General features: G+C 39.0%; 1 protein-coding gene across 2 annotated transcripts in view; it reads left to right on the forward strand.

Moving 5' to 3' along the window:
• Positions 1-15,217, forward strand: part of apaf1 (apoptotic peptidase activating factor 1) — a 92,470-nt gene that overhangs the window by 8,348 nt on the left and 68,905 nt on the right. For both annotated transcript variants that reach the window (XM_055652960.1, XM_055652961.1), the window contains exons 3-7: positions 948-1,134; positions 4,161-4,358; positions 8,043-8,226; positions 9,280-9,392; positions 13,154-13,285. In XM_055652960.1, coding sequence (XP_055508935.1) covers positions 948-1,134; positions 4,161-4,358; positions 8,043-8,226; positions 9,280-9,392; positions 13,154-13,285 — 814 coding nt within the window. The remainder of the gene's footprint in view (positions 1-947; positions 1,135-4,160; positions 4,359-8,042; positions 8,227-9,279; positions 9,393-13,153; positions 13,286-15,217) is intronic.

The raw sequence follows: 15,217 nt of genomic DNA on the forward strand, positions 1-15,217 counted from the left end.
GAAATCAATGAGTTCCTCATGGGTGCAGGAGGCAGCTCAGATGCAGTTGTTGATGTAGCGGAGAAAGAGTTGGGGCTTTGTGCCACTGTACAAATAGAACAAGGACAGGGTCCTTGCGACTGCCCATGGCTATACCTTTAACTTGAAGAAAGTGAGAGGAGTTAAAAGAAGAGTCGTTGAAGGATTAGCCCACTGGTGTGTCCAAAGTTTGATTATTGCACTGCAGTTTAGAAGAATGAGAAGGATCTCATAGAAAGCTATAAAATTCTAATAGAACTGGAAAGACCTGATACAGGGAAGATGTTCCCAATGGTCGGAAAGTCCAGAATTAGGGACCATAGCTGCAGGAATAGGGTGTGCCATTTAGAATCCAGTTCAGGAGAAATTTCATAAACCTGTGAAATACTGTACCACAGAAGGCTGTGAAATACTGTACCACAGAAGGCTGTGGAGACCAAATCATTGAATAACTTCAAGAACACAGATATACTTCATAATACCAAAAAGAAAGGAGGGATATGCAGAGCAGGTGAGAACATGGCAGTCACATGGTTGATCTGCTATGTTTGTGTTGAATTGGAGAGCAGGCCCAAATGGACTACTGCTCTTATGCATTTCTGTTTCTATGGAATACGATCACCTTCGGGTTCTCGCTACCTCACCTCTGGCATCTATCATTATTCTATGATAGATGCATAGTCAAGATCCTGGAATACTTTAGCTAACAACTTGCAGGAGCAGGTTGCCCACATGGACTAAAGTTGAAGTACAGTTCCTACCACCATCTCAGGTGACTCTGTGCGGGCAATAAATATGTGCCTTATCAATGTTGCACTAATACTTCGATGTAAATTAAAGCTTCTCTTTGACCATGGAAAATGTTTTGATGGAGTATCATTTTGATGGAGTATCAATTCTTAGTTATGATTTTCACTTTTTTCTTTTAGGCCACACAAAAAGAACGGGCTGCTTTACTTATTGACCTGATACTTCAGAAGGATAATTATGCTGTCATATCTTTCTACAATGCATTGCTGAATGAAGGCTATAAGGAACTCGCTGGTCTTCTTCAAGATGGCCTTCCAATCATATCAACCTCAAATAAAAGTTCCATAGACGGTTTGACTCCTTATGGTTAGTATGTTTTTTGTAAACGTTTGTGTCTTTAATAGTTATGTACACAGGTGACCCCTACGTCACAAGGAGTGGGGGTGGGGGGGTGAGAGTGAATTATATGCCATATCTCAAATGATGAGTAGTGGACGGTGAATTTTGTACGGTTACATTTCCGTTACCTGAGGAGATGCAATGTGGGGGTTGCCTGTATTATTCTTTTATTGTGGTGCTGTTACATCAAAAAATTGTGTTTGCTTCGCTACGCCACAAAATTATCTCTGGAAACCACCTTGTAGTTTCTCAATCCTTTCAAGGGGGTGAGGTAACACAATTTATTTGGAGGATGATTAATATTCAGTGCTACGTTGAAGGGTGGCTATGTAATTCTCAGTGCATTTGCTAATGATTGCAGTTGTTAAATAGATCTGAAGTAATCACTAAAGTGGCATCCCTTGGAGGATATAGTTGCAGTGTTGCAGTCATTGTGGGTTTTGTTCCAGCATTGCTTAATACTTAATTTCATTTTCTGCACTCCATGAAAATGACACCCTGCCGGGCTGGTAGGTGGACATCAATTACGGAGAAAATTTAATAACATTTGACCAGTGGTCACTTTACACATTAGTCCACATTTTGTTAGGCTATTCAAACATAATTTCTTTGACTAGTCTTTTTATTTACATTAAGAGACAGTTAGTTGCAAGAAAACAGGAAATAATGAGCAATGGATTTTGAGTCAGAGACAAAAGGAAAAACAAGTCGAGAAACTGCACATAAAAGAAAGGAAAAATGTGAAATGTAATTGGGGCATTGTATTACTTTTAAATTTGGACCTGCAACAAGTAGTTTTATTACATTAGGGTGCTAACCTTGCATCATGGAAAATACCAATCGGTTAGTATCCATAGATTTTAAGTGATATGTAGGTGGATTAGAAAGTTGTTGAAAATCTTTTTTCTTGCTGGGCAGTGGAAGCAGAAATCTGCAGTGTGTTGCTTTAGTCTTGGATTTGCATTAAGTGCTGAAACGAACATGGTTCACAGTCTATCTATTACTTATTATTCTCGAGATTCCTTCACTGTACTTGGTTGAAGTATGTCTGATATGTCGGGGCCTCTCATTTTTTGATGAATTCCATTGTCTTGTGCAACACTTACAGAATTGACTGTTAAGGGGCCTTTTTTTTTTGCCTTGTTTTGACATTTCTTTATCTTTGGTCATTCCAGGTGGCTAAGAATGGTGTACATTTAACTAGTATCTTAAAGATGGAATATGTTACAAAATCATTGAAAATAGAGGGTTACTTTTATGTAATAACCATGAATAATTTGGATGTGGATGTAGGAGGCATATTCAGTAAGTTTGCAGATTAAACTAGGATCGGTAGCATTAGTGTGAAGAGTAGATTACATAATGCAGTTTAATTGGGATAAATATGAGGTGATAGTTTTTTAGGAGCACTAATAAGGCAAGAAAAAAGCATAATGGAGGGATTGTAAGGAATATTGAGAATTGGGGGGTCTTTGGTGTATGTCCAAAGATCCTTGAAGATGACAGCGCATTATGTAGCATATGGAACGCTGGTCTTCATATGTCTGGGCATTGCTTACAAAGGTAGGGAGGTTATGCTCCAATGTTATAAAATCTTCCTGAGACTTCAGTTGGAATACTATGTGTAGCTCTAGTCACTACACCAGAGAAAAGATATGATGACGCTGGATAGGGTGCAGAGGGGGTCCACCAGGATGTTTCCTGGGATGCAGCATCTCAATTATGAGGAGAGGCTGGGCCCTTTTCCCGTAGAGTGAAGGAGTGTAGATAGGTTCACAGCAGGAAACCATTCCCCAAAATCAGAGCTGGATAAAACTAGTGCACATGGATTTTGGATAAGGGCTAAGAAATTTGGAGAATATTGAAGAAGGGACCTTTTTCACCCAGACGGTGTGAGCACTTATAATACTTGGTAGTACTTGGGAGAAGCAGAATGCTGACAGCATTGAAGATGAGCACATGCCCAGGCATAGATGCAAAGGGCCAATTACTGGAAGACAGGATTAATATAGTTGGGTAGACGCTGGTCTGCATGGGCATGAAGGGCTGACTGGCCCATTCCATTGCTCTATGCAGTTATGACTTAATCTGTTGACACAGCCAGCTCTTCTGTGCTTTGTTTCATGTGCAGGCTTCCATGTAGAAACCGTGATTATCAGCGACAATGTTAGAATCAGTGGACTGATCTGTCCTCGGGTGATCTTCAGTGGGAGTCATGCATTTGTATCTGTAGTAACTGCAAAGCTTTTCCATTTCTGCCTAAAGGCTGAGAAGATCTAGAGAAAAGTACAACTGCATTGCTCCCACAGTTAGCCTGGTAGAAATTATTTAATTCCCTATACACCGAGGATTGAACCCAGTACATTACTTGTCTGCATGCCTCAGAAGCCATTGCCTCCGAGGAGTCTTGGAAATATAATTGTAATGAAGAAAAATATTCTGACGTGAAAGTGTTTTATCAGTCAATATTGGGTACTCTTAGCCTTTTTTTTGGCTGTGGGCTCTCTCTGCTTATATTGTTGGTGTATTTTTAACAACACAATTTGTACATTGAACATCATGATAAATAATGACAGTCACTTTCCTACTTTAAGGTTTCACTTGCATTTATTTTTCATTCATCTTTTCTTCGCTGTCAGTTAACCTTTAATAAATTGTTCCTTGAATTAGTATCCCTCTTGGAAATGATTTGTTACACAATCCCATATAAAGCTTCTGAAATTTTATTTTAAGAACCTTCAGCAGAATACTTTTTATATTGGGTTTAGAAGTAACCACCCTGACTTTCTACTTCTCTTGTTCAAGTAATTTATGAACTAACCAGATTGTGTTATGAATCTGAACTATCCACATAACTATGAGGCTAATTTTGCATACTCTATCCAATGCTAAAAGTGAAAACAATGGATTGAATTGAATTGAACAGCTAATTTTTGTTCATTAGTATTTTGTGCAAAGAATTGTAATTGTCTTGTACTTTTCTTTTCCCACAGTTCAAACAGTACTTTGTGAAGGTGGTGTACCCCAACGTCCTGTCGTGTTTGTTGATCGTCCAGAGCTTCTGCAAACTATCAGAAATGAATTGTTTAACTTGGAAATGGAGCCTGGCTGGATCACCTTATGTGGCATGGCAGGTTGTGGCAAGTCAGTTTTAGCAGCTGAAGCTTTACGCAATCACAGAGTTATATCTGGTCAGTATCGTTGTTCCTGAGAACTTTCATACTCTTTGTTTTCCACTCTCTTCTGTTGGTTAATCTTACATCCAAAATTGTGAGCATCCTTTGTGAGTCTCCTTTACGTTATGTATGCATCAAATCTTAGATCATTGTGTCCTTGTGTATTGGTCGAACACATGCAGTACCCTCCATAATGTTTGGGACAAAAACCCATCATTTATTTATTTGCCTCTGTATAATGTTTGGGACAAAAAAATAACATGTCATTTATTTATTAAAGGCAATTGCCTCTGTACTCATGCACAAATTTGAGATTTGTAATAGAAAAAAAGGGCACATGGGACACATGGTTAAAGTTTGCACAGGTATGTCACATTTTATTAAAGGCAAGCACCTTTCTCCTACATTTTTGGTTCACCATATGCAGAAATTACAGTGAAACTGTGTTTATACATACAATTTTACCCAAAAACAGGGCACAATTGGGACACAAATGGCTTCATAGATACGTTTGTAATTGCTCAGGTATGTTTAATTACCTCCTTAATGCAGGTATAAGAGAGCTCTCAGCACCTAATCTCTCCTCCAGTCCTTCCATCACCTTTGGAAACTTTTATTGCAGGTTTATCAAAATGAGGACTAAAGTTGTGCCAATGAAAGTCAAAGAAAACCATTATGATACTGAGAAACAAGAATAAAACTGTTAGAGACATCAGCCAAACTTTAGGCGTACCAAAATCAACTGTTTGGAACATCATTAAGAAGAAAGAGTGCACTGGTGAGCTTACTAATTGCAAAGGGACTGGCAGGCCAAGGAAGACCTCCACAGTTGATGACAGAAGAATTCTCTCTATAATATAGAAAAATCTCCAAACACCTGTCCGACAGATCAGAAACATTCTTCAGGGGTCAGGTGTGGATTTGTCAATGATCACTGTCTGCAGAAGACTTCATGAACAGAAATACAGAGGCTACACTGCAAGATGCAAACCACTGTTTAGCCGCAAATATAGGATGGCAGGTTACAGTTTGCCAAGAAGTACTTAAAAGAACAACCACAGTTCTGGAAAAAGGTCTCGTGGACAGATGAGACGAAGATTAACGTGGATCAGAATGATGTCAAGAGCAACGTATGGAGGAGAGAAGGAACTGCCCAAGATCCAAAGCATACCACCTCATCTGTGAAACACGTTGGTGGGGGTGTTATGGCGAGGGCATTTATGGCTGCTGAAGGTACTGGCTCACTTATCTTCATTGATGATACAACTGCTGTTGGAAGTAGCATAATGAATTCTGAAACTTATAGACACATCCTATCTGCTCAAATTCAAACAAATGCCTCAAAACTCATTGGCCAGCAGTTCATTCTACAGCAAGACAATGATCCCAAACATACTGCTAAAGCAACAAAGGAGTGTTTTCAATGCTAAAATATGATAAATTCTTGAGTGGCCCAGCCAATCACCCGATCCGAACCCAATTAGGCATGCCTTTTATATGCTGAAGAGAAAACTGAAGGGGACTAGCCCCCAAAACAAGCATAAGCTAAAGATGGCTGCATTACAGGCCTGGCAGAGCATCACCAGGGAAGACACCCAGCAACTGGTGATGTCCATGAATTGCAGACTTCAAGCAGTCATTGCATGCAAAGGATATGCAACAAAATACTAAACATGACTACTTTCATTTCCATGACATTGCTGGTGTCCCAAACATCATGGTGCCCTGAAATGGGGGGGACTATGTATAAACACTGCTGTAATTTCTACATGGTGAAACAAAAATGTATAAAAATTGCCTTTATTAAAATCTGGCAACGTGCACTATAACCACATGTATTTTTTTTCTATTACAAATCTCAAATTGTGGAGTACAGAGGTGAATAAATGATGGGTCTTTATCCCAAACATTATGGAGGACACTATTATTGAATGGTTGAAAATGCAGTTTTTTCTACCCACACAAGTAGTAAAGAGTTTAGAAATGGAAGTTCAATTCTTTGCTTTGACATTGGTTCATTGGTACAAAATTGATTTTAATGTATTGACACTAAGCACAAATTTGTTCTGTACAAGCTGATGCACGATAATGACAATTTTAATTTGTCACTCAAAGCCTTTATACCAAGAAAATGAGGGACTGCATGGAAGCCTCATTTACATATTTCATACTTTTGACAATGGAAGATCTCAAATTAAGAGATGTTAATTGTTCTAATACTATGAACCTCTTAAGGATTGGATAAGAAGTATTCAAAATGTTCTCTGAAATTTATTTAGGTTATTGCTGTATTAGGCAAATAACCAGTTCTTTTTTTGATCAAAGTAACTCAATTCATCTCCTTTAACCATGTTGTCAAGCAAGTAGTTGATAGAGTTGTACGTTTTTCAAGCTTACATATGCATGTGGTAAAAACAAGCCACATTTATATACATGCTGTTTAATTAATCCAAAGGGATTTTATTTCTTGAATATTCCAGTATATTAAAACAGCAACTGTTTATATGGTTGTGTTAATGTCAGGTATGTGGAAATTACCTTGTTTCCTTTATATTACGGTATGTCTTTTAATGTTAAAGGTTATTCATTGCTCCCCATCTCTTGACACTAATGAACCAGAGAACCCTCAAGGGGGGTTTCTGTTCATCTATGTGAAGGAATCAATGAAGTAAAGAAGACGATTGAAATGCCGATTCTGGTGTCTAGATATCTCTGCTCGATTAACTCTATGTTTCTTCCATAATTTTTTGTTAATTGAGAAAGAGATATAGCAGGTGGTGAAGTGATTGAGCCAGAGGCTAAAGACACAGGGAGGATGCAGTTGTATCAGCAGGACACTGCAAAAAAAGATCTGCTCACTACTTGTAGACATTTGTTTATGTGGTACATGGTGCCCACGGGTGTATCTGTTCCTTTGTTTCACTCTAAAGCTGTGTCCTTCAGGTTTATAACTACCAAAACATATTCATAATTTTATAAATAATTTTATTATCAGTTTATTGTACAGGGATGAAAAATATACAGATTAATGGATTCTGACAAGTATATAAGGTTCTGGTATATAATACAAAAAATATCACCTTGGCAGTTACCCCAGGGAAATTTCTATCTCTGCTTTTATCATGTTTTACACTTTTAAGTCACTTTTAAGATACAAGTTTCTCAAATGTGATGGTGCCTGATATGAACATTCAGGAGGCTGCATTTTTGCACCTTAACCACCTGATTCTCCTCACCTGCTCTCACCCCTCCTGGCATCTGAATGAAATTACCACAAAATGTTCACGTGGTTTTGTCTACTCACTGTCCTGTTAACCCAGTGTGAGATTATCAGGGTACAGAAAGCTGCATTGTGTAATGTATATTTCAGCTATCTGAAACAATGACTGCGGTATCTTCTAAACATTTTGAGTTACTACTGTGGGTAATTTGGACTTTGGCTCTATCTTTATCTCAATGTGGTCTTCCAAGTTCTGAATGTCAGTAAATGTGACAGAAGCTGCCTTGAATGTTGGATGTTTGTAGTCTGGAGCTTTCATTTGCTGGGATGAGAAATTTGTTCCATAGTCTGCTCAAGTATAATTTACTTTTACAAAGGTTTGGTTGACTTTGCAGGTCAAGACCCTGCATCCGGACTGACAGCATCTGTAGTGTCTGTGTCTCTGTTTGATTCATTCATTCTGGGTTGTATTTTGACAGAATGTTTTCCCGGAGGAGTACACTGGGTAGCCGTTGGAAAGCAAGATCGCGCTGGTATTCTGGTTATACTACAGAATCTTTGCAGTCGATTTAATCAAGGATCCCAGACTTACCTAAATCCACCTCTAAACATTGAAGAAGCCAGGGACCGACTCCGTTTCTTCATGGCACGTAAATATCCTCGGTAAGCAAAGTAAAACTTTTTATTCTCAGTGTGAAAACATGTTCAAATCTGATGTATTTTGTTCAAAATAACTTTATACATTTGACTCAAGAAGATTGTGCAAGAAACTGAAGGGAAAGATTATCACGGTGAAAGTGGCGATGCAGGTGACATAATGTAATCTTAATTTGTGTTTATTTAATTCAGATAATCTGATTAAATTGTTTTGTACATGAAATTCTCACTGTTTAGAATAATGTTCACATGCCTTGTGCAAACAGATATCAGGTTGTCACAATCAGATTGGAGAAGAGTTTGATACGGTAGTTGCTTATCTCACCTTATTTTAATGGGAGATAGACACAAATTGCTGGAATAGCTCAGCGGAACAGGCAGCATCTCTGGAGAGAAGGAATCGGTGACGTTTCGGGTCGAATAAAAACCCATGAGATGAAAGTGGGCAAGCTGATTTGTGAATGAAAGTTTTGACTTTGGATCGTCATACATACAACCGCTAACTCATAATTGGAGCTTAATACTCTGACCTAGAAAATTACCATACGAAAAGTAAACATGTCTCTGTGGTTTGGTTGGGAGGCCTTTTCTTGGTTTAGTATATTGAATTTTTGTTGCATGTGATTTTTGGGGGGGGGGGGCACTGGGTAGCCTTAGCCTATTTCAATATGTAGAACAGTTTCATACTGATATTAAATATAAACCAAGGTGCAACATGCTGGAGTAACTCAGCAAGTCAGGCAGCATCCCTCGAGCACATGGATGGGTGATGTTTTGGGTGGGGACCCTTCTTTCATCCGATGGGTCAGTCTGAAGAAGGGTCATGACCCGAAGTGTCACCTCCAGGGATGCTGCCTGACTTGCCACTCTAGCACTTTGTCTCTTTTTTTGTAAACCAGCATCTGCAGTTCTTTGTTTCTACTACAGAAGCTAGACGTCAATGTACATTAGTTAAAACTCTTTTCATATTGTAATTAATAATTGACATATCTTCAAGAAATGAATTGGCTATGAATCACTTTACGTGCCCTAAATTTTTCCATTTCTATTCTAATTCAGGTCACTTTTGATCCTTGATGATGTTTGGGACAACTGGGTACTAAAGTGTTTTGATGTTCAATGTCGTGTTCTGATCACCAGCAGAGATAGGAGCATATCTGAAGCAGTAGCAGGTAATGAGATTTTATTCCTAACGTAGGTAGACAAAAATGCTGGAGAAACTCAGCGGGTGAGGCAGCATCTATGGAGCGAAGGAACAGGTAACTGAATTATCATTTAATTAATCAATCAATCAATTAATTAATTGATTATCCTGACGTAATTGTTTTTGTATCTTATAATTTCCAGCACTTCCAAACTGGAACCTTTAAGAAAAAAAATCAAAAAAATCAATGTTTCACTTTTTCTTCTGACTTGGCCACACCAAACTTCCAACTATTAAAGATAATGTTTAAACAACGAAAATGTTGAAATTATGATTAAGGGATTATAGGTGCAGTTCCTTCCACTTCACTGGTCTGCAATACATGGATCACCACAAAAGAGTAAACCACGTGAATCAGGTGCTGTATTATTTAAAGCTTCTGTATCTTCTGCCAGATGGGAGTAGAGAGAAGAAGGAATGATCAGTTTGGGACGTCTGTCATTATGTTGGCTGCTTTTCCGAGGGAGCGTGAGTGAAATGCCGATGGTGTCATTGATGGGAAATCTGATGTGTTTGATGGACTGGGCTACATCTACAACCCTCTGCAATTTATTGCGGGATTGGGAAGAGTTATTCCCAAACCAAGCTGTAATCCAACCCAACAGAATGCCTTTGATGGCGCATCTGTAGAAGCTTGTAAGAGTCACTGAAGACATGCTGGATTTATTCGGTCTCCTCAGGAAGTTGAGGCATTGGTGTGCCATCTTGGCTTTGCATCAGTGTGGTTGATTAACAGTTGATGGGGATAGAAGAGTGAACTAGGCAGGTGTAATGGAAACAGTGCGCCAGGAATGCTGAAGGGATGATATGTTTAGTTTGGAGGAACAGCACCTCGTATTTCGCTTGGGAATCTTACAACCCACCGTCTGATTATTGATTTCTCTAACTTCACGTAGCCCTTGCAACCTCTCTCTCCCTCCATCCTTCCAAGTTGTTGTACCAGCTTCAAAGCTGTCTTGTTCAGTCTCATTGTCTCTAACTTCTTTTCACCCATGCTACAGCTAACAATGGCCTGTTCCCTTTATCATCGTTACTTTTTTTTGCATATCGTTTAATCATTTGTTCTATATCTCTTTATATCACCATCTAAATCTCTATTTACCTTTACCCTGACTCTTCGTCTGAAGTAGGGTCTCGACTTGAAACGTCACCTATTTGTTTTCTCCAGAGATGCTGCCTGACCCGCTGAGTTAATCCAGCTTTTTGTGTCTATCTTCGGTTTAAACCAGCATCTGCAGTTCCTTCATACACATATGGTTAGTTCAGTTTGGAGATATAACGTGGAAACAGTCCCTTCAGCCCATCAAATCCGTGCCGAATAGCGATCACCAGTACACTAGTTCTATTTCACACACTTGGAGCAGTTTAAAGAAGCCATTTAACCTACCAACTTGCACGTCTTTGGAATGTGGGCGGAAATCGGAGCACCCAGAGAAAACCCACATGCTCGCAGGGAGAATGTACAAACTCCACAAAGTTAGTTCCCGTAGTCGGGATCGAACATGGGTCACTGGCGCTGTGAGGCAGCAACTCTACTGCTGTGGCACTGTGCTGCCCTGGTGGGGGAATCTAGGTAGAAATGGCAAAGAACGGTCCATGTGTTGTAGAGGCTGGTGGAGTGGAAGGGGAAAAAGCAGAATTCTGACTTTGCTCTGTCCAGAAGGAGTGACGATGAGAGCAGATTCTAATCATTCTCCACTGCCCTCCCCACCTACTCTACAACTTGCATTGAGCTTGCTTTTATCTATCTCGCAGTTCTGATGAAGGGTGATTGACCTGAAGTGACAATTTTCTTATTTTCATTCCCTGGATGCTGCCTGACCTGCTGATGGTTTCCATTGGTTTATGTTTCGAAGTTCATGATTTCTAGTGTCTAGTCTTTTTTTTTAATGTGAATTGCACAGGGATGTTCAAGAAAATATGTAGAAGTCTCCAGCAGTTAAATCCTGATCAATGAGACTCAACATTTCTAAGAATTTTCAGTGCTGTAATCTATTATTTGTTTAAACTACTTAAGGGGAGAAAATCTGAAGACCTCCATTGGTCTAGCTTCTACCTTCAAGTCAAAGTCAAAGTAGCCTTTATTGTCATTCAATACGAAATTTTGTTGCCTTACAGTCCTACATATAGTAAAAAATGACAAAAACACACAAAAAACACAAATTAACATCCACCACAGTGAGTTGAATACTCCCCACTGTGATGGAAGGCTTAAGTATTTGTCTCTTTCCTTCTTATTCTCCCTCTGCGCCGAGGCGATCCAGGCTTCGGATGTTGTGACCCCGCCGGGTGATGGTAAGTAATGTCAGTCCCGCGGCTGAATCCAAGCTCCGCGAACGGGCCGGTTTCAACCTCGCGGCCCAGGGTAGTCGAACCCGCCGAAGCTGCGGCCCTCCAGTCCAGAGGACGTAGCTGTTATCGCGGGAGCACCGGAACCTGTGAGCTCCCGATTACTGCTACCGCTGCCGCTCCGAGGTCTGGTGGCTGCCTTTCGCTGCTGCCATTAGGTACCTTTCCCCCACCCCACTTCTGCCATCAGTCTGAAGAAGGGTCCCAACCCAAAACATCTATCCATGTTTTCCAGGCATGCTGCTTCACCCGTTGTGCTACTCCAGCATTTAGCGACATTTTATTGTACCAAATAAAACGTGCATCTTAATAAAGTCTGGATTTTAAATTTTACCAAAATGAGTTGCCCTCAAATTTATAAATACTGTTAGTGTCATGTATTTTAGCAATAAGTTCGGAGCCATTAAGACTAACAATTTAGAATTTATTAGTGATCAAACCCCATTTGAGATACTATATTCAGATATTCAGTATGTGGCACCAAACCAATAGGAGGTAATGCAGCACAGAATTATGATCATGAGAGAGAAACAAGTACTCCAAAAGCAGTCTGGCCAGTACCTTAAAATGCCTCAGCATTACATCTCTGCTTTTATATTTTAGCATTCATTTCAAAAGGACTAGAAAATAAAAGCAGGGATGTAATGTTGAGGCTTTATAGGGTACTGATCTGACCACGTTTGCTGTATTGCGAATAGTGTTGGCCCGCATATCTGAGGAGGGATATGCTGGCATTGGACAGGGTCCAGAGAAGGTTTACGAGAATTATCCCGGGGATGATTGGGTTAACGCTTGACGGCTTTGGCACTGTACTTGCTGGAGTTTAGAACGATGAGGGAGGAATTTCATTGAAATTCACTGAATAATGAAAAGCTTAGATAAAGTGGATGTGCAGATGTGTTTCACTAGTGGGAGAGTATAGGACCAGAAGACACAGATGTTTATGCCAGGTCCCACAACAGGTACAAATGAAATAAGCAGGTGGATAATTTGTGCAGGAATTTCAAGTTAATTTATAATTGGCAAATAAAAGATGCAATTAACCTGCAGGAATGTGAAATTAGAGTTACAATCTTCTGCTACCATGGGAGTATTTGGGGAATTGATTTATTATTTCTATTTGTCTGTGAGATTTTCTGTTGAGGACTAGAGTCCATTCGAAGATCAAATCTGGCTGAGCATTAGGTACCTTTCCCGCCTGATGAAATGAGAATCAAGCTGAGAATTACCATTTGACTGACATAGGAAAGGCAGGTTCCTGTTTATCTCTGAAAATCTCAAATCATCCTGGTCGTTATTGAATCTTGATTCTAATTAGTCTTACGAATTACATTATTAAATCCTACAGATAAACACTCATTAAACTCAAATGTTTTGCAGGGAATAAATTCCTCATTTTGGTGCAAAGTGGCCTGAGCAATGATAAAGGATTGGAAATACTAGCACGTTTTGTTAATTTGAAGGTCTCCTGTTTGCCAGATGAAGCACACAGCATCGTGCAGGAGTGCAAAGGTAAGTCATCTAAAGTGTATGGAAACTAAAAGGATTGCTTTGCAAGTAAGAAACCACGCTGGATAGAATTGGAGAGAAGCTATAACAAAAAAGACAGCTTATGCCCGTGTTTCTTTAGATACAAGAGTAGCTAAATGGGGGCGGTTATTTGCATTGTGTAGGAAGGAACTTCAGGTGCTGGTTTACATCGAAGATGCACACAAAATGCTGGAGTAACTCAGCAGGACAGGCAGCATGTCTAGTGAAAAGAAATGGGTGATGTTTCAGGTGCAGTCTGACGAAGGGTCCCGACCCGAAAAGTCACCCATTCCTTCTCTCCAGAAATGCTGCCTGTCCCGCTGATTTACCCCAGCATTTTATGTCTATCTTCAGTTACTGGCATTGATGTGTTGTATTGCATTGGTGCTGTAGTATTTAGTTTTACCACTGAATGGCAGTGTAACACATAATTTCAGTTTTGAAGCTTGTTTCTTTTATTAAAGCTGTACCTAATTATGGTAATGTGGGATTTTGTTGTATTGTAAAGTGATTATTTCCTGCATCTGAAGATCAGTAAAATATATATAGATTAATATGGAAACTACTGTGTGTCACAAGACAGAGTTGCATGATTTAAATCGCTCGTAGGATGAGTTTTGAAATACCTGCCAATCAAAACTTAATTTTAGCATTAACTTATATCATTCTTAATTTCATTATAACTTTGGCAAATTATATTGCCAGTTTAATGGATATTGAGATCCAATGATATAACTTCAGTTGTATGATTTGAATGAATTTTGCAGGAGAATGTAGTTTAATGTATTTTTCTAAGGAATACATCTCGATTCCATTTTGTTTATAATGTAAGTGCCTAATACTTAAGCAATAAATTGTTAAATTCAGAATACTACCTTTGGAGTGTCAGTTGATTCATACTTTAAATATTACAACCATTTTATGTGGAGCAGACACTTCCTATGTGTTGAATGCTTCAAGGCGGGCTTAATCCAATCTCTGCTGCTCACATTTATTGGAGCTGAATCATTCCAACTTCTTAATTGAACACTCTATAAACAAATACATTTGGTTTTGTGGGTTTTAAAGGAAGCAATCGCTAAAGTAAGTTGGGGGAAAAAAAGATACTGGCCTGTAATTTGTGGAGTAACACTGGAAAATGTCTGCCTACAGTTTTCATTGAGAGCAACATCTGTGCAGTTAAAGCTGGAATCCAGCAAATGCTGTCAGTGATACCCATCTCTTCCATCAACTGCACCGTTTCACTATTTAAAAAAAAAAGAAAAATGTTAAGCTTTACTCAATTATGAATTATGGAGCTTTTAGTGACTTACTAAATCCAAATGCTGCTAAGCAACTTACTAGTCTTTTAAAAAAAAAAATCTACTGCTGAAGTGATGACTCGATCTCTCAAATGATTTTAAAAGTTGGTTGACTGAATTTGTCAAAGCTTGCGGTATTTCAGTTCCTCACTTAATCCTATACGTATTTCCAATCTTTGGATTTCTGCAAATGCTAATAGTATGAATTATAATCCTCACCTTTTACCTGCTGCATTGTTCAATATGGTTGACTGATACACCTGCCTCCTGCCTCTCCCAGTACAAGATGCAACACATATCCTATAAATAGTTCCAAATTCAAAGTGACATTGTATTTGAGGAAATCTATGCTCTGGAGTCTGCTAAAACATTTTGCATTGCTTTAATTGAGGTCCATGGTGAGTAACTTTCTATCTGTAATAAAAACTGGGCCAATATGTTTTATGTCATGTCATGTTCTTGTCTTTGTAAATTTGTGTATAATTAACTAGTGTACAACTTTATGCTAATCAACACTGACCTGGATTTCTGGTATATATAAAATATTCTTCATTCCACATATTCTGTCAGTCACACTTCAAGCAGACAAACTCAAATGTTTCCATGTTACAAT

Source organism: Leucoraja erinacea, chromosome 22 (assembly GCF_028641065.1).
Source record: "Leucoraja erinacea ecotype New England chromosome 22, Leri_hhj_1, whole genome shotgun sequence".
Lineage (NCBI taxonomy): Eukaryota > Metazoa > Chordata > Chondrichthyes > Rajiformes > Rajidae > Leucoraja > Leucoraja erinaceus.